We start from the raw sequence: 24165 nt of genomic DNA, 5'->3' as shown, positions 1-24165 counted from the left end.
AAGCCCCACTGGAACCATTTTTTTCCTTACTTTCCTTTTTTCTCCAGTAACTTTTTACTTATTTCAAGACTTGCTATTGATTTATTGTACAAAAGTGGTAACAATTTATTTGATAAGAGACTTCTTGCTGTTCAAAGTGAATTTACTTCTGAAACAGAAGGGGTAGAGTTAGACATCTTTAAAAATACTGAATTACATGCAGTAAAAGTGCTCTATTTTGCCTTCATTCTTTAGATTACATATTATAGAAGAAATGTAGGTAGGTTTTACTTCTGTCCCAATGTTATTTTTGAATGAAGAGAGCAAAATTCAAAACAGACCCGCAGGATTCGACCTTAATTTTTCAATGCTGGAGTTAGAATTCTGTCTCATTGAATCCGTTTACTTGAGGCACCCTAGAAAAAATTACATTGGCAGTTTTATTTTAAGTTTTATAATTGTTTATTAATGTTTTAGAATAAAAATAAACGGCAAGGTAAATGTTTTTAAAATTTGCAACAAAGTGCGAAGCACGGTCAACTGTAAGAATATACCAAGCAAATGCCATTTTTAAAACATTACTATTAAGGGGGCCTAATAACTTAACAGCGTTTTCAAGATTTGTGCTGTTGAATTGTGTCTTTGCTTTTCTTTATAGTTACCGGTTTGTTTATAGTTTCTGAATAAACGTATTGCTCCTACTCAGTCCTCTAGGTTTATACTGTTGTAAATTTTGACAATTGCAACTTTGTCAATAAATATTTTTCAAACCGAAAACAAAAATAAAGCCGAGTATAAACCGGTGATGGTGCGCGCCATACTTAGTAGTTCCTGCCGTGTCCCAAAGTTTCAGAATTTCAGGACATTCTCTGCCAAGTAAATCCCTAACACATGTAACGTTAACAAAAAGGGCAAGAAAAAACAAATTATAACGAAAAGTTTGTTTTTCAAATATAATACCATTACCTGATTTCCAATATTCTGTTATAATGTATTAGAGGCTGTTATATTCATAACATGGTATAACAGTAATATGACCTTAAAGACTATTTGAGCTGTGCCATGAGAAAACCAAAATGGTGCGTTTGCGACCAGCATGAATCCAGACTTGCGCAGTCTGACCAGGATCTATGCTGTTCGCTTTCAAAATCTATAGAGAAACTTTTAGCGAACAGCATGGATCCTGACCAGACTGCGAGGACGCGCAGGCTGGTCTGGATAAATGCTGATTGCAAAAGCACTATGTTGGTTTTCTCATGGCACCGCTCATTTCATAATTCTGTCAAACTGAGCGATAAACCTTACAAGCTATATGACCTCACACTGCAAGTGATCAGTTTGCAATCTCCATTAATAGCACACTAAACACACAACAACAAAAACAACAACAACAACAACAATACAAATAAAGAATTATTATGAAGAATACAGTAAACAAAAAGTTTATACTTATGTTCAAAGTTAAATAAACTTACATTTCCCACCCTGCACGCTATAGGCAAGTCTTGGGTATGCCTTGCGGTTTTCTTCCGGGCATCGTTTATGAATTTTGCATCTAGGAGCCCGACAAAGCGTTCATCAAATCCTTTATCTGGTTCAAGCTGATCCTGGCAAATCGCCTCTCTCATAAAGTAAAGATTGTTACATATATAACAAAACACGTTGGCATATATTTTTCCCCTTCTATATGGCGACAAAAGGCCGCTAGAACACATCTCAATGATGTCTTCTTTGGAAATTTCAGTTTCATCGGGTATCTTAAATTCCGTGTCAGAACAGTAATCTATTGGATCTTTATAACATTTCAAAGATTGAATGTCTTCTGTGCTACCCCTGTACACGAAGTTAACTGCACATTCGCTATTAATGAAATTAGAGTCTAGGCCAAGAACGAAACTGCTTGCGTCTAACTTAATAAGGTCGTAATTATCGTTACATGTAAGTACGGCATCCCATGCTATTCCGTCAGTCACACCATCTTCCTCTGCGCATGCGCTATTCTTGTATATCTGTTTGGATTTTGCAGAATAAACGGGGTACAGACTCCCCCAGGGTGCCACATTTTCTTCTCCGCAAGATGTTCTGGATACTGATCTGAAACTGACGTGAACTTTTTCTGAGATCGAAGTTACCATGCTGTAAGGCTGATAAAGGACTCTGTCTTTTTCCGGAGGCTCAGGATATACAGTAAAAAGACAAGTGTGTTTTTTCTGCAAATCAGCATTTTCTCCTTCCTCTTGATGTTTCAGTTTGTATGGATAACAACAATTACCATTTTCTCCGCAATCTGAACTACATGAGCAGTCTAAAAACAGATATATAAATAACCAATGAGAACGTGTGTGTTAGTTTGTTTTTCATTAAACGCCATTTTTTTCATAAAAAAGTCAGTAGTGTCACGGCACTTTCCTTCCTTTATACCTACAAGAGCCGTTGCCGGCTCCAGAAAAAAGGTCCGGCTATGGGATGCAAGTGCCGAAGGCAGGAGAGAAGGAAAAGACGAAAACGGATAATAAGAATATCTCAGTGGTTTAGTGTCTGACTCAAGGGTAACTTTTATGGCGGTAATGAAATTGACTAACTCTACTATAACTTACCAACACAGCATGACCCATATCCAGGTGCAAATGTGTATTCTTTTCCTTGATATGTCAGATTCTCAGGACAAACGTTGGCACCGGGACACAACTCCTGTAGTATTTCCGGTATACGTGACAAGGTCGATGTACTGTTACCAGCATGACATCCCCCGCCAGACAAATAGACCATCAGTAATAAGAGAAGGAACATTTTTCCTAAAAAAACGAAAAAAAAAAGATTAAACTTTAGGAATCTATGCCGAAGTTCTCTTGAGAAATAAATTAATATTAATATTCAGTAGTCGAGCAAAACCTTTTAATTCTCTTTATTCTCTTACTTTGAACCAGTCCATATAATAGAATATGCATCGATTAATCGGGGCCATTATATATTTCAAACCGGTGTAACAGCCCAGTTTTGCTCCAGTCAGTACAACCAGATGATTTTTTTCGCCGAGGGTAAAACAACTGGTTGGTTTCCTTCCTGGTTGTTTTTCCCCTTTTTCATTTTTGTGCATCAGTTGGTTTTCTCAACTTCTCCAACCTGATTATTATTCGCCATAGTTTTCCCTCTTAGTTTTTGTGCACAAAAAAATGAGGAAAAAACAGCCAGTTGGTTATTTCTTTCCCTGGTAATTTCCTCAATACCCCTAGTTTGTTTTCCCCATTTCCTACTATTTGAACACAAACGGCGTCGGCGTCTGCTTCCGCGTCTGCGTCGGCGTCCCATTTTGGTTAAGTTTTTGTATGTCAGCTGGTATCTCAGTAACCACTTATGGTAATGGATTGAACTTCACAAACTTATTCACTGTGATATACTGACTTACCTGGCACAGGTTCCATAGCTCTATTTTGCTTTTTTTTTAAACAAAAGTATGCCCCTTTTTCGATCTAGAATTTTTGGCTGAGGTTTTATATGTAAGCTGGTATCTCAGTACCCACTGATGGGGATGGATTGAAACATCGCACTCATGTTCACTGTCATAATCTGACATCCATTGCTCAGGTTTTATAACTCTACTTTGCATTTTTACAAAATTTTACCCTTTTTGACTCAGCAGTTTTTGGTTAAGTTTTTGTATGTAAGCTCTGTCAGTACCCACACATTGGAATGGATTGAAACTTTACATTGTTCTCCATTGTCATATGATATGCATTTTACAGGTTTCATAACCCTTTTTGGCAATTATACAAAATGATTCCCTTTTTACAACTTTTTCTTTTCATTCAAAAGACAAGGTTGTTGAACAGTCGAGCGTTGCTGTTCTCCGACAGGTCTTGTTTTTCTTGGAAAACATTAAAATCTGTACATGGCTCATGGACCCAAACTGTATCCTAGCTACGTTACTGGAGCAGCTGACACACAATGAAAACTATACACTTTAGCTGGCTGTTTCGCGGCTACAAAACTTCGCCAATACACATCAGCCATGAAAGCCGGTAACTCATTTAGCCCGAAACCATTTCTAGGATTATGGTATCCAGACATGCTGATACATACACAATAACAGGGAAAAACTAGTCTGTTTCCTCGCCCTTCACAGTGTATCATTCAAACATGCAGATATATACAAACAATGGGAGAAAGAACCAACTAAAGTCAGATTCTTCCCCCTTCGTTGTCAGAGCTACGGCCCTTAACTTAGCAATCAAAAGGACCATAATGGCCTTATATCGCTCACCTGAGTTAAGTTGCTTGCTTGGAAAATTTGAAAGTTTCTACTAAATAAACACAGGCAGGAAAGTTAAAGATTCCACTATATACGTACAGGAAAACGAGACATCACCCCTTGGTGGTCATGTTTTCTGGTGAAACATACTAATTTTACAATCTTGGCCGAGGGTTACTCAAGAACCATTTGTTATAAAGACATCGCTGTGATGGGTAACAGTGCATATCCCTTACTTAAACAATTGATCACAGCATGAACTGAATGCCTGGTTGAAATTTCAGATTTGTTACGGATGTAGCAGAGATATTGTCCTTATGTTAAGTTTTTATTTTTAAGCATTAATCTACGTATTTCATAACTGATAAAACATAACCTATCAATCATGTTCTGAAGAGGCAAATGTTATTGCTAATTTTTATTTTCAACATTGAGATTTTCATTAGTCTGAAATGAAATGTTCCAATCTCTACTTAACCATTGTTAAAATATACACGGGAGAAGACCTCTATAAGCTAGGCTTTCGGTCGTATCCCTTTTCAGATTGCTTGTGTCATTGTTGGTGTTAATATCCCTGTTGTAATCTGTTTTAATCATAGCAATTTGTTTGCAAAATAAAATATAAGTTTAAACTAAAATATACGCTGCACTGAAGATCTATTTCCGTCCATTTGACATTTTGATAAAAAATATATACTTACGTGGTATTTGCACAAAATGTTCAGCAAAAGAACTCGGTCATCTACCTTAAACAGTGTTTTTCCCATATGGCGATTTACCTTAAATGAAAATTTACCAAAGCTGGCGGAATCGAATTGCACATTATAACTCCATAAAATACTACAGATTATCACAATCTGGACATGTACTATTCTTAATAGAGCATTAGAATACAAGTGTGCGATAAGCTTTGACAAAAAAAATATTAGCTTACCCCAGTGGTGTTATGCTTGTAAATGACAGTTCAACGTGAATTTATGCTGGATTATAAAACAAAAAAAAAACACATGATCCCTGATTACATCAATAGACATTGTATTAATTTGTAGAGTACAAGTGTCATTTACTATAAAAGAATTACGGGTATAATATGTTTTATAGTACTGGGAGATGATCAAAACCTTCCATATATAGTGACTTTATCACATCTTATTGTAAAAAAAACAGCTGCTATTGAAACTTTATATAGCGAGTGATCACAATTAGTGAGATGCTCACCTGAGAACTAATTAGGACAAACGTAGTGTTAATTTGCGATCATCAATCAAGTATATGGTTCAAGTTTCAAGTAAATTGAATAAACTGGGCCTCTTAGAGGCATCAGTCACATAAACAATAATATGATGAACATTTCTGACAATTACATGTGAAATGATATGTTGAAATACCCAGTAAAATGAAATGTAATCCACAGGACAAACTGATAATAAATTTTATACAGAAAGCATAGTCACGAATGTAATATGACTACATACCATGCTTAAAGCGTAAGCTAATTAATTAATCGACATCATATATATTTTTTGAGAATATTGCGAGTTTTAACAGTTTGTTTCTATCTGTGCTGTTCATTAAGGTAGAAAATTTAACACAGTTAGGATGTATAGCATTTCTCTAGCAATATGTTTTCTTCCATCAGCATTAAAGAATCAGTTAGTTAACGTACTAATTTTCTTAGCTACTCGAATCTACCCACCTACTGTGTTCTTAACTACTCGAATCTACCTACCTACTGTGTTCTTAGCTACTCGAATCTACCCACTTACTGTGTTCTTAGCTACTCGAATCTACCCACCTACTGTGTTCTTAGCTGCTCGTATCTCCCCACCTACTGTCTTCTTAGCTACTCGAATCTACCCACCTACTGTGTTCTTAGCTACTCGAATCTCCCCACCTACTGTCTTCTTTGCTACTCGAATCTACCCGCCTACTGTCTTCTTAGCTACTCGAATCTACCCACCTACTATCTTCTTAGCTACTCGAATCTTTAAACCTACTGTTTTCTTAGCTACTCGAATCTACCCACCTACTGTCTTCTTAGCTACTCGAATCTACCCACCTACTATCTTCTTAGCTACTCGAATCTACCCACCTACTGCCTTCTTAGCTACTCGAATCTTTAAACATACTGTTTTCTTAGCTACTCGAATCTACCCACCTACTGTCTTCTTAACTACTCGAATCTATCCATCTACTATCTTCTTAGCTACTCGAATCTACCCACCTACTGTCTTCTTAGCTACTCGAATCTACCCACCTACTATCTTCTTAGCTACTCGAATCTTTAAACATACTGTTTTCTTAGCTACTCGAATCTACAAACCGACTGGGGTCGCAGCTGCTCGAATCTACAAACCTAATTGGGTCTCAGCTAAACGGTGTTACCAACCTATTGGGTTCTCAGCATCACGAAGCTATCAGCCTATTGTGTTTTCAGCATCACTGTGCTACCAGTCTACTGAGTTCTCAGCATTTCGGTGCTACCAGCCAACTGGGTTCTCAGGACCATAGTTTTATCGGCCTTCTGGATTTTTAGCATCACGATGTGGCACATCCTATATAGTCCATTCGAATATAACCCCCCGCCTCCCCCCCCCCCCCCCCCCCCCCCCCCACCCCACCTCCCCTCTGGGATTTGAAACACGTATTCGTATATAGCTCCCTTGCTAAAATTGAAGTCATACACTCTGTTCCACATGTAGCTCCTCGTATATAAATGAAATCATTTACGCCTAATTACCATTTGTTAAAATCTGATGACTCTTTCACATAGGTCAATCAAGGGCCGCAACTGCCAGATCACAAAAATTGAAACCAAGGTGCCCAACTTCACTTGCCAGTAATCATATTGTAAAGTACCTAGTAGGCCCGCTCTCTTAGTTATTCGTATGCACGGTCGGAGAAAAGCAAATTTATGTGCCTCCCCACTTCCCGAAGGCCCAAATAACACTTCCACGTACTCATTTTTTGTATTACTCTCACATTAATGTTATAGCCTTTTACTCCGTGTACAGGGAGTCATATTCGGATTTGCACATACTTGTCTTCGTATACAGCTCCTCAATAGCAAAGAGATATATATACGAAACGTGCTCCGTATATAGCTCTCCCCGGGGAGTTTTATCCGCAGGGAGCCATATGGGGTGTGACATAGGAGAAATTTATATGGCCGGCTGACTACATTTATGCTGTCAGCGGTACTTTTTCTAATGAGTTTGTGGCTGGAAGAGTACACATATGGGCTTCTGTCTCACTAGTTGTTTTCAGTCAAACGTGAAAAACTCATTAGAAAAAGTACCGATGACAGCATAAAATGTAGTCAGCCGGCCATATTTTTCCACCGCTTCTGCGACGAATCCTCCACCGCCGCGGCGTTGGAACCACCGCTTCTGCTAAAGCTATGGCCAGTGTGATACTTCAAAACTGAAGTTTCATGGATTTAGGCACGAATATTGAATATAACAATCAAAATAAATAAGGTTATTGATCTGCATTCAAGATAAATGGAATATCAATTATTTAAGATAATGATTAGAATTTACAGCTTTTAGCGTTACATTTTCATATCGTATTGCATTTTAATAGAAATCTCTTGTTTTCAATTTGTATAGGATCAATTTACGCGATAGTTAACGTCCGACCGATTTTTACCAAATACATGTTTATTAACACATTTTTAATTAAACAGTTTAGTCTAATGATTTGAAATACTCTTTGTTATAAATATAGCGCGCATGCGGCAGATATGCAGTTATTTAAAACAATATGAGTATATTGAATTAAAGCTTTTTTTTTGCCACTGTTTACTTAAATTGAATGCACTTAAACGCATGAATGAGGGAGGAATTCTCGTGCTATTCTAAGGTGTATAGTTATGAATGCAGTTTTTTTTCTGAATATTTAGAACACGCTGTTTAAGTTTTGAAGATAAAACGTGGAATTTATTAGCGTGACAAATGAACTCACTGCCGTCGGGACTTACAAGAAGCATGAAGAAATTATGTCTTTGAACGAGATACCTTATTCAAACGGTGGGAGCAGGGATACAGTATGCAAGAATGAAACAGAGATCAACCCCAAAAACAGGCAAGACACTGGTTTGATTATTGTCATAAATCTATTTGTAGGAGATTCGGTTGTTTACCGGCATCATGGCAGGCCTACACGGGCTTATTAACCACAACCATTAAGATTTTGATGATTGTTTGGTTAAAATGTCTTTTTAACAATATTTCTATTGCGTAAAGGTCAGTTAACTATAATTACATGTTACTGGATTAATTACAGACTATATCTTGTTCTCCGCACGTAGCTGACAACTTCTCAACCGGTATCAGAAGTGGAGGACGAATAACATCGTCGAATTTCAGCTATAAAAGATGTCTGTCAAACCACCAGGAAGGTCGCTGTCTAGCCCTGGGGATCGAATTCAGGACCATTAACTTTTGGTATCAGGCTTGATCTGATAGATTTTCATGAAATTTACATTTGAAGTTTGAACATAGGAAAAATGGTTCCATGCTTACAACTTTAATATATTCATAAATAGGTTTTAAGATCAATCCTCTGCCCGCCCTCCTCCCTCTCTTCACCCACGTTTCAGTTTGCACTAGGTATTGGTTTATCAAAAAATGAAGATCTTGTACTGAACTTCTATACTATTGTATATGACATAACTATTGCTTGACAAATGTCGTGCAAAATCGTGTTAGACTAGCCACTAGACTGATGATAAATATATTTTCCTTTTTTTGACGAATTCAATTTCATAGAGATAAAAGCCAGTCTATCATGTTTTAGAGATTTTCACAGAGGAATGATGTCGAAATTATTGGACATAGGAAATAGACTGGCTCATTTCACTACATTTAATCATAAAAATGTAAAAAAAATATATCATAGTCTAGGATCTAGTCTAAGTTCGTGCGTATCCGCTTAAGACACCTATTTTCCAATTAGCATATGTGTGAAAATGTGCGGTTTGTGTCCAAAATGCGTGTAACATTCATGTATCATAATGTTGTGGGAGTTTTTTGTATGTCTCAATTAACTTCCTCTTTTTGAAGATATAAATGTTATTATAGCATCATTTGACCTGTCATTTAGTTAAACAAAAGCAGAAAACAATAGTGATAAAATATGCGATAAGTAACGATTGTTTCCCAGACCGGCGAGAGAACGCCCTCGTGGTTCATTTCTGGTGCAACTCTGAACCGTTTTAAACCAGACAATAAACCACGCGAAAGACTTTATTTATCTGCTGAATATGCTTTTCACATGATGGTAGGCTTTACCTCTGGGAGGTAAAACTAGTAATTTTCTCGATCTTATGAGATGTTTGAAAGAGAGTCGAGTTGTCAAATGCAAAAAAAAAAGTGACATAGTTATGAGTACCTGATGGACAAGTCATTCAGATCTTCGACGATAAAGTTGTACACAATTTCGAACAAATGATATTCAGACAAAAAGAGTGTTTCAAAGTCATTCCGTTTTCTTTCCTTATCAAAAATGAATATTAGTTTCAGGGGATAATTTCTGACTACCTATAGTATTGTTTGTTAGTATGGTTATAACAAAATTGCGTCCAACATTAGCATCGTCGTTTTACACGCGGAATGATAAAAGAATTTGTACGTTTAGCTTGAAAAATAAAAGGGTTTATAAAATTATAAAACGTCAAAATAGAAGAGCTGTGTACGACAATTATAGCCATATAATTTTATGTTTCAGTTTTAATTATTTTCTACGGTATTGACTTGCCATAGGCAAGTTAGCTTACTTAAAAGACAATGTAGGGACACCAGTTATGTTAGAGTGAACTCATTATGCATTGTTACTAGAAATTTACCGTGGGGCACACAACTTAATTAATATTTTTAATGAAGTACATTGTATTCATATTACGTCATAACTAAAAATCAAATACAGCCTCTTAGTTTTTATTAACATGTATGGTGTGGCAGATATTGAATTCGGACTTACTGATGTTTTTACTGAAAATTTTGAAATTATGTAAAATTTAAATATCGAACTTAAGAATTTGGGTAAAATTGCCATGAATGATGCCAAACAGAAGATATGGCTATAAAAAGGAGTAAATTAAGGTAAGATTTTTCATCACATGAACGGTTTGAAACCATCTTCCACGGCTAATGTTTCGATAGCATGTTCAAGTTATTTACATGCATTCGGAAAAAAATAGCGCAGTTTTGTGAACAAACAGACATATAATATAGCCTTAAAAGTGGTCAGTCACATTTAAGAAATATTTCATAACATTTTTCATATTTAACATACTCTGGTATAGACATATTGTTTAACAAAAATATACATTAATTAAAGATAGATCCTATTTGAAAATTTTCACTCTAGCATCAAAGTATTAAAAAAGTCATGACAGTTTCTTTTGATTTCAACATTATTTCTATGTATATATTTTTCTTGGTTGCCAACTATGTAGACAGGGAGGTAATTATAAGTCTATAAACTAGCATTTCTAATGATGTGCGGTAAAATACATAATTGTTGATGTAAATCTGGACAAACATAATAAAATAGTTTTTAAATTCATATCATTTCTTCGGCAAGGTATGCTTATTGAATTTATACATATGAAAACACAATTCCTTCTTGATTGGGCAACCAGGGTAGGAGTATCCAAATTTTTTTAAAAAAAAGAGCCTCCAGAGAAAATATAACATATACTAAGCACTTAGCGAATGCAAATAATTATAAATGATCATTTTGTTAAAATTTTTAACAAATTCATGACTTGCTCTAAATCTGATGTCTGAAGAGGATGTGAGATGGGGAAATGGTCTTGATTTGCAAGTTATACTATGTACAAACGGTCTAACTTGGAAATGAAACAAGTGATCTTTAGGCTCAGGTAGTAAGTTGTTGTGCAAGCTTTCGCTGAATTGATAGTATTGATAACAAGAGCTGTCCGTAAGACAGCGCGCTCGACTTTTCTCTGAATTAGAGCTTTGCCAGTACAAACTTCATAAAACTTTCACCAAAACAATCTTAGTTAAAAAGGGCATTACTCTGTAAAAATTCAAACCAGTGTTGTGGGGATTGTTTCTCCTGGTGTAGACATTGATAGTTTATAACTATTTTATGTTTCAAGTCAAAAGCTTTGATAGTAACAGAGATATTTGACTTAAAAAAAAACTGTTACCAAAAATTCTAAGACAAAAAGGGTCATAACTCCATCAAATTTCAAAAAAAAAAAATATGTTACGGGGATTGCTTCTTCGGGTGTAGACTTTGATAGAAAATAACAATTTTAAGTTTCATGTCAAAAGCTTTGATAATAACAGAGATATTTAACTTTATCAAAAACTTTAACCAATGGTGAAAGCGGTGGCGACGTCGACGCCGACGCTGGAGCGAGTGCAATAGCTCTACTTTTTCTTCGAAAAATCGAGCTAAAATGAAGTGCAATTAGGTTGAAATATTGAGCATTGAATCAGTTTGAAATATTGAGCATTGTAAAGAGAATGCAAATAAAAGCAATGTTCTACATATAACTATACGAGTTTTAGATGCTACTTTCAATGGCAAAAGTCTTTTGATTACCAAATTTTAATTGTTTCCTGAGTTCTACTGTACCATTTGGTACGGACAATGATACAAAACGGGTAGATTCTGTTTCATTTTCTCCGACCGTCTTATTCTTTTCCAAATAATTAAGGTATTTTGATATCCATTGAAATAAAATTATGTTGTAAAAACATCTGTAAGCACAAACTGCTTTTGTAGTCAAATACGTGACATGGAAAGTTTCACAATACAACGCTTACGAGCAACTCCCGGTGCGCATTACCGATGACTTTTTGTCAATTCTGTCCCCATAAACGAGATCTGAAGCAAATAAACTACATCACAGTTGGTTTATCATAAGAAGCGTCAGATGGTCTCATATAAGACACAAGAGGTCAGAAACTGTCATTTTGTCGATATTTTACAATTTTCACGCTTTCTGTCGTTCCTGAATGTTTGTGATATAACTTTTGTGTCGAATAACATGATTCTTTTTTCCAAGCGGGAATCGGATTGCGCGTTTACCACCGTGAAAACTAAGGTTTAATCTAACTGCGTGGCTTTACATGTATTTGAAGAAGAGCAGTTAATTCATATACATTCTACTGAAAATAATTATTTCTTTATAATTTCTTACAGCGCGGCGAAAACGTTGCCGGCGAAGAAATTGTACAGGATATGTTTGGCTGCATTTTGGGTAATCGTTGCGTTTGCTTTCCTCCATAACCTCTCCATGGCTACCATGTATACTCTAGTCACGAAAATTAAGGTAAGTTTTTTTTTTTTCAGTTGATTTTTCAAATTGCGTCTGTTAACCTAAAACTGACAAAATCGCAATTACATCTACGTTTCTCTTTAGGTGTCCAAAAATATTAAGTTTTTTACCTAGATCCATACTATTTATATTATTTTAATGTGGAAAAGGAATCTTATGGAAGCTGAGTTGTGCCATTTCATTGTGGCTTGTCAGTGCATTTGAAGAGCGCTAACACACCAGAACGACAAATGAATACGACAAACAGTTGATTTGTCGTATCGGCATGCATATTTGTCTGATGTGCATGTGTTGGTTCTCTTCAATCAGTTTTTGAGCCAACGAACCATCACACACCAGCACGACAAATAAGCGCGCCGTTATGGTAAATAAGGAACATGTCGCATCAGCACGCTAATTTGTCGTCCTGGCAAACTTCTGCTCTCTAAGCACCCGAACTGAAATGACAGCAGAAATTAGCCACGTTTTTGTTAGAGAGCTTGCATAATGTTTGACTTTGTCTGCCTTTAATTTCTTACAGATGAAAAGCTTCAGAGATATGGAGGTACACGATAACAAGTTTTTCCACGTTGATTCTAACAACGATTACCAAAATAGCGATACATTCGTCTCTTTGATCGACAACAGTGTTCATATATACAGTGCCATAGCTTATAATTCAACAGAACAATACGTATTTGATTCCATTTATTTGAGTGGTTGGGAAAATAGGATGTGGTCCAGGTTTTATAAACCAAATTTCACGTGCTGCCTGATCTACGGAAAGAAAAACAATGATATCATGGCTACCCGTGTTTCAGAAAGGCACAACTGGTACTACGTCGGGAAAGCAAAACTTGAAGTGAAACAATATGTGTGTCCGAATGTTTTGCGCGGACATAATCGGGTACCAGTAGCAATTTCGTTAGGAATTGATAAACAGTGTCCGAAAAATCATTCAAAGTATATAAAAATTGATTATCCTCAAAGGCAAGCGGAGGGCCGGATTGCAGTATGTGCCAAACTTGTTTATGAAAACATATCGGCCTCAGCCATGATAGAATGGTTCGAGTACCAGGTAATGATGAACGTGAGCAAAATCTTGTTGTATACTAATAACTTGAACGCAGACGCCATGAGTGTTTTACGATACTACAAATCAGTTGGAATATGCGAATATCTGCCATTCACGACACCGCCCATAGGTAAGTTTAATTTCTGGTATGTGAGCTGCCAAGTGAAAAGAGGCCATATTGCAAAAAGATATCTGGAACGTTGTTATTTTATGAAATTTTGTTTTCTTCACCTTTTACTTAAATAAATTTTACTGAATGTTCTTATTAAGAAAGAATTGACATCAGTCCTAAATATCGAAATATTTAGCAGTTACTTTTTGCGTGACAAAACACATGTAATTTACTGTGCCGCTGATCCTGACGACTGATTTGATAGGTCATATTCCTTTCACTTTTCCGAACATTCTGCATACACTACAAGAATAGTATTCCGGAATGTTTAGAACGTGTGCAGACTGTTCGGTGCAGACAGAACAGTCACGTGATCAGTACTTTCGACAATGGAAAGCATTTCTTATTTCCTGTAAACTACTGATAATCTCAATAGTGCTGTGTACCAGGGCAGAACAGTGTACTTCTTTATTCCTTTGACAAAAATTACTCTTGAATTTTTAGAACACTGATCTGAGAAGACCAATGAAGTATTGCTATAGTCTATAAGCTTCCGCATAAAGCCGTAAATTTTTAATTGTAACGTACTGAAGAATTGGATAAAAACTGATTCTATTATCTTCCCTTGTTTATTAGATCGACATAGTTGTCTCCCTTCCACCGTCTAACTCAATACCGATCAATATTAGATATTTTAGCGAGTGGTCGGCTATCTCCGCTTATCACATTAATTGAATAAATGAAATTGATTACATATGAGCAGTCTAATGACATATAATCGTAATCAGTAATAAAATATAATCGAATGCAATCGTTGCAGACCTCCGGGTATTGCTGAACATACTGTTGCTTTTAATTTTAGCTGTATTTGACAAAATATAACGAGTACCCGCGGATTCTTGCTATCAGAATTACGTGTTTGATTCAGAAGATTACAAAATCTCGAGATGTTGATGTTATTAAATATTCAAAAGAATTAGGACTGACAAATGCTTATTTAAGCAAAATTTACAAATTTTATATTTTGTCAACTCTTAAACATTCTCAAAACCTCGAATTACGAAAAAGTTATTATTAAAATGTGCAAATATTGTGTATATTATCAAGTATAAATATATTGATAAAGAAACATCGTTTCAGATGACAACGTAAGAGGTGTAGGAATAAAGAATTTCCAAGGCTGGAACGACGAGCAGGTGCCCGTGTATGATTGTCAGGGAAAATTATCCGGGTACACGTTTGTGGGATTATATGACGTGGATGAATACGTATATGCCCCTGAAGGCCAAAGCTTAACACATATTCTTGTAAGTAATACGTTTCGCAAGCTAATGTTTCTACTGCAAACTTTTTGACAAAGTGTCCCTTAAAAGTATTGTGCAGCTTAAGTGAAGGACCGCATCGTTCCTTCAAATCCTATTGAAAGGTAGTCTGTTACACTGCGCATGCTAGTTTTCAAACAAACACCATGAAGTTGAATGCAAAGTTAACCTTGAACTTCATAACTGGTTGTACAAAATCATTCGGACAGGAATTTCCATAACTCACACAACCATTGAAATTATCTGGACATGTACTGTGTAAGCGGGAAGGAAAAAAATCTTATATATAAAATTATCATGATATTTATCTAGGCACTTACACACACTGGTTATTCGGATACCTACTCGTATGAGCGATACCGCCCTCGTGTGATTAATGTACATGTAGGTTGTTTAGGGTATATAAAAACAATGCCAACGTATGACACATATTTAAGAATGTTGAACATTTTAAAGACAGATTCGTCCGAGGCAATGCATTAATTCGCACTGGTGAAAATACCAGTCATCAGTAATATTGGTATGACTATAAAATTTGAAGAAATGTAGCGAAAATTACGTATTTTGACGTTTTGAGACGTATTTTTCTTTGTTCAAAGTTGAGATAACTGAATTTGCCACTCACCTTGGTAGAACTATACATACTCAACTACAAAACGTTTGGATCATGTACCTGCAAGTTCTTTTTGTTGATAAAATTTCAGTTATATGCATCTTGTTGCTGTTTTTGATGGTACCTCTGACGATGTATGAAAATAAACAAAGATACCTACCCGTTTGCACGTGGGTACCGTCCTCGTTATGTCAATGAACATTATAAAACTCCCCGCGGCGATTGCTTCCGCATACGTTACACTAAATAAACGCGATTGAAGGTAATTGCTTTGATGATCTAGTAATAAGAACTGGAAATGTGAAACCCGACCTTTAGTCGATCTATTTGATTAGCATTTTAACTTTAAAGATGTAAAGAATGGGAGTGGACCGTGTTAACAGTATTTCACAAAGATTAAATCTTCCCTCACACCCACCCTCTATTCTACGCATTCTATCATCTTGCCTTCTTAAAGGTCTTCTTTTTCTCCTTCAGTCTCATAATGAAAAGGACCAAATTTGTAGCACACCGAGCAAAAGTGCTTATGTATAGACCATTTTTTCTCCTTGAAAGGGAAAGTGGACCCTCTCTCTGGGTATGTATTCGTTTAGGGAGATGCTCCGGCTTCATAAATCTGCCTTTTATCGTATCTTGTAATATTCACCTCTGTTCATGGGCGCACCCTCCATTAAGGTGGTGCTAATTAGGTGACTTGTTTACAAGTGCATACAATATACACTACTGTGTAAGTGTCTTACAGGTGACTAACTGAAGAAACAGAAGCAGATATGGAAGTCTGGGTATCAGATTCTATCTCTTTTTATTGTTTGTTCAAACACTCCTCACAGCTGTTGTAAACGTAAAATGTACGTCTAGGGAGGAAATCTGTGAGATTCAAGACTTCAAGACTTTATTTATAACTAGGCCTATACGGCATCAGCATTATAATAACAACATATTTAACAAAAGAAACACTAATACATAAAATAAAACGGTAGTTTTACGGCCATAATAGATCTAATACAAATATTTTGTAAGCTAAAAAAAGAAGATGGTGTACATTTAGAATTAACCAGCCTGAGGTTGAAAACATTGTTTTAACTGGCCAGTGACAAAAACCTATCCCTACCTAAAAATTTGAAGTATTTTCTGTACAAACAATGCTAACTTAAAAAGAGTACTATCATTACTTTGAAATAAACTTTGAAATGACATTACATTTAACAGTTGAAAGTCATTTGGTATATATTTTACTCTGTCCAAATCAATGTAGGGACATTCTAAAATAAGAATATTGCGGAAATACACTGGTGAAAGTACAAGTACTGACTGATTCAACCAGAATTCAGCAGATCCAAGTTGTTATAAAGATTCTTTTACATATGAAATCCAAGAACAATAATTTACATTTTGCTGATGGAGTCTATACATGAACCTGTAAAGTATACAGTTTATCTTTTCTTGTTTACCATTTAATAAATTGTACACCAGTAGTTCAATATTCTATTTCTAATTATAATATCTATTGGTAATACCCCAAGCTCACCAAAAACCATGACATAAGGTGTTGACTTTTTAACCTTCAGTAATGTTTTTAAAAATTTAAGCTGAAAACTTTTAACAATGCTAACATCACCACATCCCCATACCTCTGATCCATACAATAATATTGGTTGAACCACAAACTCAAATAAATGTAACTGTGAATCAATACTAAGCTGCAACTTCCTACTTTTTTTTCAACAGAGCATACATAGCCTTTCTAGCTTGGTCAACCAACTATATTTTAGTTTTATTAAAGTTACCATTGTAGTTCAATTTAATTCCTAGCTAAATGAAGTCATCTACTACTTCAAGTTCCGCACTATTATAGTAAAAGGTAGACTTATTAAAATGTACTTTTCCACGTTAAAAAAGAACAACCTTAGTTTTAAATGAATTAACTGAAAGTTTCCAAAGTTAATGCAGATTGTAAATCATTTTAAGATTCTGTAAATAACACTGTATCATCTGCATAAAGTAACAAAAATAGCTTGAAGGACATTTCTGAAATATCATCACTTAGCAGGTCCTATACATTGTTTGATATTTCCACTAGTCCTGAACAATAATTAGACATATTTGAGACTAAATCATTCTAGAAAACAGAAAATAATATTTTCACCTTGTCGTACACCAGTTGAGTTAATAAAGAAATTTGATAGACTTTGGCTACTCTTTACACAAGATTTGGCTTTATCATATATTGCATAATATACAGCCTTAAAGACTTTCCCATCAATGCTATGCTGTAGTAATTTATTCCATAAACACATACGATCGACAGAATCAAACGCTTTCTTGTAATCTACAATGGTACAATATAAGAGCAGATTGGTTTTTTTATACTTTAACTTACTGCCTTTAGATTCATAATCACCATTTGCAATACAGAATTAGCAACAGACTATAAGACAGGTAAGATTATATTTTGTTAAAGTTTAAGTATCAGACGAGCTGTAATAACTTTGAAATAATGTACAAATGGTTACCAAGAACAAGCAAACTTTCTCGTCGCTTTCTTTTTTTTTCTTTTCATTTCCCACCATTTTAGCTCTGCTTTCAACAGTTAGATGATAAGCAAATTGCTCGGGGCTTGAATTGCTCGACAAACCTGCAAACCTACTAAACTTCATTCCCTCTTTACCTACCTTAATAGAACATCACTTTTTCCAACACCTATTTTTCATGAAAGTTCTATCACAAGTTAAAGTAACGATAAAAATAAAGAGGGAGCTGAATAGTTCCTAGTAAAATGCCGGTCAGTTGTGGTCTGCTACCCTAAAATGGCGCTTATATGCTCCTGTCCGCACAATAAACCCCCTACGTTCGGTTTCGATCTGCAAAACTTGTATGTGAAGTGTATAAACATATCTCATCTCATTCCATGCATTTTGTATTCCAGCAATAAAAAGGTGAGATTAATGCACTTGTTCTACACGAATTTTCGCACATAAAAATGGCGAAACAAGGATCTGTTTACTACTGACTTCTTTCGACGCCACAAACGAAGCACATTTTCGACTGAATAACTTGCTTTATTCCTCAAAACGAAGTTAAACGTGGGTCGATCGCAATACAATATTTGACAAAAATCATATAATTTCTGAACAAATTTAATTTTGTTTTTGTTGCAAACGTTTTGTACCCCATAACAACTTAAATAACAAGACAAAACGTACGGTCGCAATATTCAATTGAAAATACACCTAAGAATGTGTTTATGTAGATAGATCTTGAAAGCGAACTTGAAGAAATTATGTGAGTTTTTCTTCGGATAGGCTGCTTCCAGTAGCTGGAGGGTATAAAAGACCAAAGTTTTATCTTCATCCTAGCTGGTCATTGCATATTATCGCTAAATTTTAGAAAAGGGGTCTGCGTCAATGTAATGTTCATTTCAATAACGAGGACGGTATCCGCTGGATTGACAGAAACAACGAGGATGGTATCTTGGTACATCGTCAGAGGTATCTTATTTTCTAGACACAGTCTTCGAAAAAATCGATCTAATTTTACTGTGCTTCAAGTTTTTGTGAAATAAAAGCAATGGCTAATACACAGAATGACTACTTTTCATTTTACTAACAAAAATTCCCAGTATAATCCGAAATCATACCATTAATCGTGAAAATATATACCATCGCCTTAAAATATCTTCATTTCCGCGACAAAAAACGTATTTTTTTCACAGTTATTCAGATCATATGAGATAGATATTTGACATGGACATAGTAAAGGTTTGATCTTACACATTTAATACTAAAACTTTTCAAATCTTCAGTAAAATACGGAATAATTACCTGTTATAGGTGTGAATTTCCTGTTCACCAACATGTACATTAATCACACGAGGGCGGTATCGCTCACACGAGTAGGTACCCGAATAACCAGTGTGTTACATATATATGAAAAATATCACAGTTGATTAGTGAGACATGAAAATAGAAATTTTAGTACACATGCAAATGTTGAACCAATTTTAATATGTAGTGCAGTTCGTGTGTGTATATAAAGCACGCCTGAAAGCAATTTCATTGAGTTGGTGGATTTGTTGTGGAATATGTACTCTCATCTGTACTGCCATGTGCTTTTGTAGTATTGTGATTGTGTTTAATTTGTTTGTACTGATAAAATCTACATATATTATAAATTTGTACTTTATTTATCGTTCAGAATAGTTTGATAGAAAATCATCCAAATGCAGCCGGTTTTACCTTCAAAACGGAAATATATGCTACTACATGGGGTCAGGATAACAGCACTGACGCTATTCGAGATCTTACCATTGGGTCATATACGATGAGAACCGAAGCTTATCGGGATCGAGTGAAATCTATAGTAAGAACAGATAGGCTTGTACCCGGTCGTATGTCAACACATGGTTACTGGGCACGGAAACCATTTAGAAAGTATGTTTAATTTGAATGGCAACATTTTATTTTATATTTCTTAAAGTAAAAGTTCGTATATTCTCGCATGACAAAGGTCTACCGAGGCTCGTGTGGGAACTATTTCGAGCCTCCTACATAATAGAAGTAAGAGACCGCAATGTTCAAAGGGACGCTACCACCGAGATAAGACCTCACACCGTAAAATGTCTCCCTTAATTTTGCAACATTAACTTCGTTCTATCAGAAGTAATAAATCTATAGACATATAATAAATTATGATATATATTTGTGAAAATATAGGTTTAATTGAGGCAGAATTTAACTTAAATCTATCAACTTTGCCTTAAGATCTCAAAAAGAGATAGATACATTTACAGTATATCAGTTTTGTGTATCCTTCATCCCCGTTTATTTTCTTTCATCTTCATTTCAGACCAGTCATAGATGAAAGCTTTGCCACTTTAAAACATTACAGAACCTGCAGGAAAGAATGGCTAAGAAAAGGTGGAGACAAGTGTTATAAAACAATTGAGAAAATTAAGGATACATCAATGTTGCAAATTGCTGCAAATATAAAGCAAAGGGTTTCTGAAGTAAAGCATAAATTAGGCATTACATAGACTTTAAAATATTAATCTATGTTACTTTGAAATAAACTAATTTTAAATCGATCGATGTGTACACTTAATTATTAACAATTTTGCGCATGGTTTGCTATTTTGTGATGATAGACAGAAATTGCTCATGGAGACTGCTGTGCTGGATTTTATAGTCTCGCGGAAAGGTATCATCAACTTTCAAGCGCTTATTTTCGACTTTCCTGTTTTAAATTGTGGTACAATCCACAGGTACCACAGTATCTGACGGGTGTATGAGAGGTCCCCTAAAATCTTTGTATAATAGTGTCTGTAATACAAGAAAATAGAGGGTGATAGTCTAAATTCGTGGTGCCCTCTGAGGAATCCAAGATTTCTGCCAAATGGAGTTTTGTACAACTGCAAATTTTGGCGGCCATCTTGGATTTCTCGGAGGACCTCAGATAACCACCTACATAATTATTTAAAGATTATTAGGGGACTTCTCATGCACACAGAACACCCCTCAGATACTAGACTAAGATTCCTCACCATGTAAAGGTCAATGTCACAGTCACCCGGAACAGTTAAACCGTTTCCGGACGATAACTTGAGAACGCTCGGGCTTAACACCACGAAACTTAATAGGGAGATTGATCATGTCCAGCAGATAACCCCTATTGATTCTAAGGTCAGTAGGTCAAAGATCAATGTCACATTGATCAAGAACAGTAGAACATTTTTTTGCCAAATAACTAGACAATGCTTTGATCTAAGATCACGGAGGTCACGTATGACTGGTAAATGACCCATAATTATTGATTTGAGGTCAGTACGTCAAACGTCCAGTGCACAGTGGCCAAATACTTTCTGTTCCTTGTGCAGTTACTAAATGCATCAAGGGTGGGGGTGGGGGAGCATTTCGTTTTCTACAAGCTTTTGTTTATATTAAAGTAGTAGATGAATTAACATTCATTAATATTCAAGTAGTTATTTATCATGATAATTGAACCAAGAAGAGTCCAAAAGAATTTTAAACTGCACACCAAGGCGATGGCCTGGATGCCCGTGCGTATCCGTCCGCTCAGCGAGTGGCCGGGTATCAATGTCGCCATGGACGGATAGTTGCGATGTCCACTCACTTAATTGTAGAAGAAATTGAGAAGCCACCGGGTGGGCGTTGTAGAGAGGTTGGATGGCCACCATGTCGAGATGGAGGCCATCCTGGAAAAAACTCTTGTTTCTGAGCAAGGGTGGGCTAATGTGTTTGGCCATGAACTCTTAAAACGCTTTTTTTTTGGCCTCCATCAGTTGTTTCTGTGGCCGTAACTGTAGAATAAACAGGGTCTTACCGGGTGACCGTTGTAGAGGGGGTTCGTTCCTGCGGACCAGGCATGTTGGTCACCCCGGGAAAGATCATGATTTCTCTTGAGTGAGCGTCAAAGTCGTCCCTGAAGCACGATATTACTTAGGCTTGTAATACCGTGTGCGGATCCTACTTGCGTTGAGTCAGATACGAAGCTGAAAGAAATTACCCAGTGCTATATATTTTTCTTATGCAGCGTATAGTAACATTTGCGCTGTAGATATTACATTTTAGTCCAAATTGATACCGTCATTCTGCCCTAACCACTGAACCAATTCGGCAGTATAGCTCCTAGAATTGTAGATCAAAAGCTTAGTACACAGGTCTATTTTCAATGTCAGATAAGGACAAAAACGTAGGTCATAGTAGCCCTATATTACTAACTAAGGGTTCTCACTTGCGTTGAGTCCAATACGGATGAGTTTGTGTAAGCTTAAAGACTTTCCCAGTTGCATATATTTTCAAATGTAAATATTAAATTCTGTAAATATTAAATTCTACTCCACATTGATACTGTTATCGATCCTGCCTTAACCAAAGAACTGAATCGACAGTGAAGCCCCTAAATTGTAGATAACAATTTTAATACAAAGATATATTTCAAATAATAGAGAGGGAAAAACACATAAGTCATAGTATCACGATATTACTAAGGCTTGTAATATCATGTACGGATCTTATTGGCACTGAGTCGCATACGCATGATTTTTGTGAAAGCTGAAAAGCTGAAAGAAATTACAGAGCACCATATAGTTTTCATATGCAGCGTATAGTAACATTTGCGCTGTAAATATTAAATTTTACTCCAAATTGATATCGACATTCTACCCTAACCACTGAACCGGTTCTGCAGTATTGTCCCTCAAGTTGTAGTTCAAACGCTTAATACAAAGATATATTTTAAATAATAGAGAGGGACAAACACATAAGTCATAGTAGCTCGATATTATTAAGGCTTTTAATATCGTGTGCGGATCCTACTTGCGTTGAGTCAATTACGGATGAGTATTGTAAAAGCTGAAAGAAATTACAGAGCACCATACAGTTTTCATATTCAGCGTATAGTAACATTTGCCCTGTAAATATCAAATTTTAATCCAAAGTGATACCGTCATCTCGCCCTAACCGCTGAACCGATTCAGCAGTCTAGCCCCTCAAATTGTAGATCAAAAACTTAATACACAGATGTACTTTCAATGACAGATAAGGACAAAAACATATGTCATAGTAGCCCGATATTACTAAGTCTTGTAATACCGTGTGAGAATCACATTTGCGTTGAGTCCTATACTGATGAGTTTGGAGAAAGGTGAAAAATTATTCAGTACCATATATTTTCCAAATGCAACGTATAATAACATTTGTTCTGTAAATATTAATTATTTCTCCAAATTGATACCTCATCCTGCCCTAACCAATGAACTGAATCGGCAGTGAAGCCCTTTGAACAAATTGTAGATCATAATTTGAATACAAAAATATATTTTAAATGATAGAGAGGGACAAACACATAAGTCATAGCAGCACAATATTACTACGGCTTGAAATATCGTGTGCAGATCCTACTTGCGTTGAGTCGATTTCGGATAAGTTTTGTGAAAGCTGTAAGAAATTTCCGAATACACTATAGATCTTGATATAAATGCTATATTTCTTAAGAAGGCTTTAAAACGTAATTACTGACAAACTTTATGTTACAGAAACACATGAGAATTTGCTATTTTTACTACTTTTTACGATGAAAACCGAAAAGCGTTTGTCACGCTTTTACTCCAGGTAAACTGTCTCGATTATAAATATCTAATAGATATCTATAGACTATATTTTGAAGTCATTATTCACTACTTAGCCATAGCGCTATTGGTTACGACGACGGGAAAATGTCTTTATTCGCGGCGCGGTCATATTTTTTCTTGATTTGGAACTTTTGAAATATTTTAGAAACAAAAATTCATATTCTAATGTTCATAATATGACCAAACTTCAATTTGAAAGAAAGATTTTTTAGCCAAATCTGGAGGCATGCTGCTTTAAATGATAGAGTTGGACAAACATATGTGCGGATCCTAATTGCGTTGAGTCAGATACGAAGCTAAAAGAAATCACCAAGTTCAATAATATTATATTTTTCAGATGCATGCAACGTATAATAACATTTGCTCT

The 24165-nt window shown here is 35.7% G+C and overlaps 1 protein-coding gene across 1 annotated transcript; it reads left to right on the top strand.

The window, feature by feature from the left end:
• Window positions 1-10116: 10116 nt before the first annotated feature.
• LOC123551620 (uncharacterized) lies at window positions 10117-20733 on the top strand. Its single transcript, XM_045340669.2, has 6 exons — window positions 10117-10332; window positions 12413-12542; window positions 13069-13732; window positions 14855-15021; window positions 19844-20079; window positions 20495-20733. Exons 1-6 carry the CDS (start codon window positions 10307-10309, stop codon window positions 20679-20681), a joined length of 1410 nt encoding a protein of 469 aa, XP_045196604.2. The 5' UTR covers window positions 10117-10306; the 3' UTR covers window positions 20682-20733.
• The last annotated feature ends 3432 nt before the right edge of the window (window positions 20734-24165 follow it).

This window comes from Mercenaria mercenaria, chromosome 4, assembly GCF_021730395.1.
Source record: "Mercenaria mercenaria strain notata chromosome 4, MADL_Memer_1, whole genome shotgun sequence".
Taxonomy (NCBI): Eukaryota; Metazoa; Mollusca; class Bivalvia; order Venerida; family Veneridae; genus Mercenaria; species Mercenaria mercenaria.
Note: the sequence above shows the minus strand (reverse complement) of the source record. Positions and strands in the feature narration are given on the sequence as shown.

What these genes read in the sequence shown, in the direction of transcription:
- LOC123551620 (XM_045340669.2), top strand. Translation starts at nt 10,307, where the DNA reads ATGGCTATAAAAAGGAGTAAATTAAG. An exon ending in ATAAAAAGGAGTAAATTAAG is followed by an intron (nt 10,333 to 12,412) that starts GTAAGATTTTTC and finishes AATTTCTTACAG; the next exon opens with CGCGGCGAAAACGTTGCCGG. An exon ending in GCACGGAAACCATTTAGAAA is followed by an intron (nt 20,080 to 20,494) that starts GTATGTTTAATT and finishes TCTTCATTTCAG; the next exon opens with ACCAGTCATAGATGAAAGCT.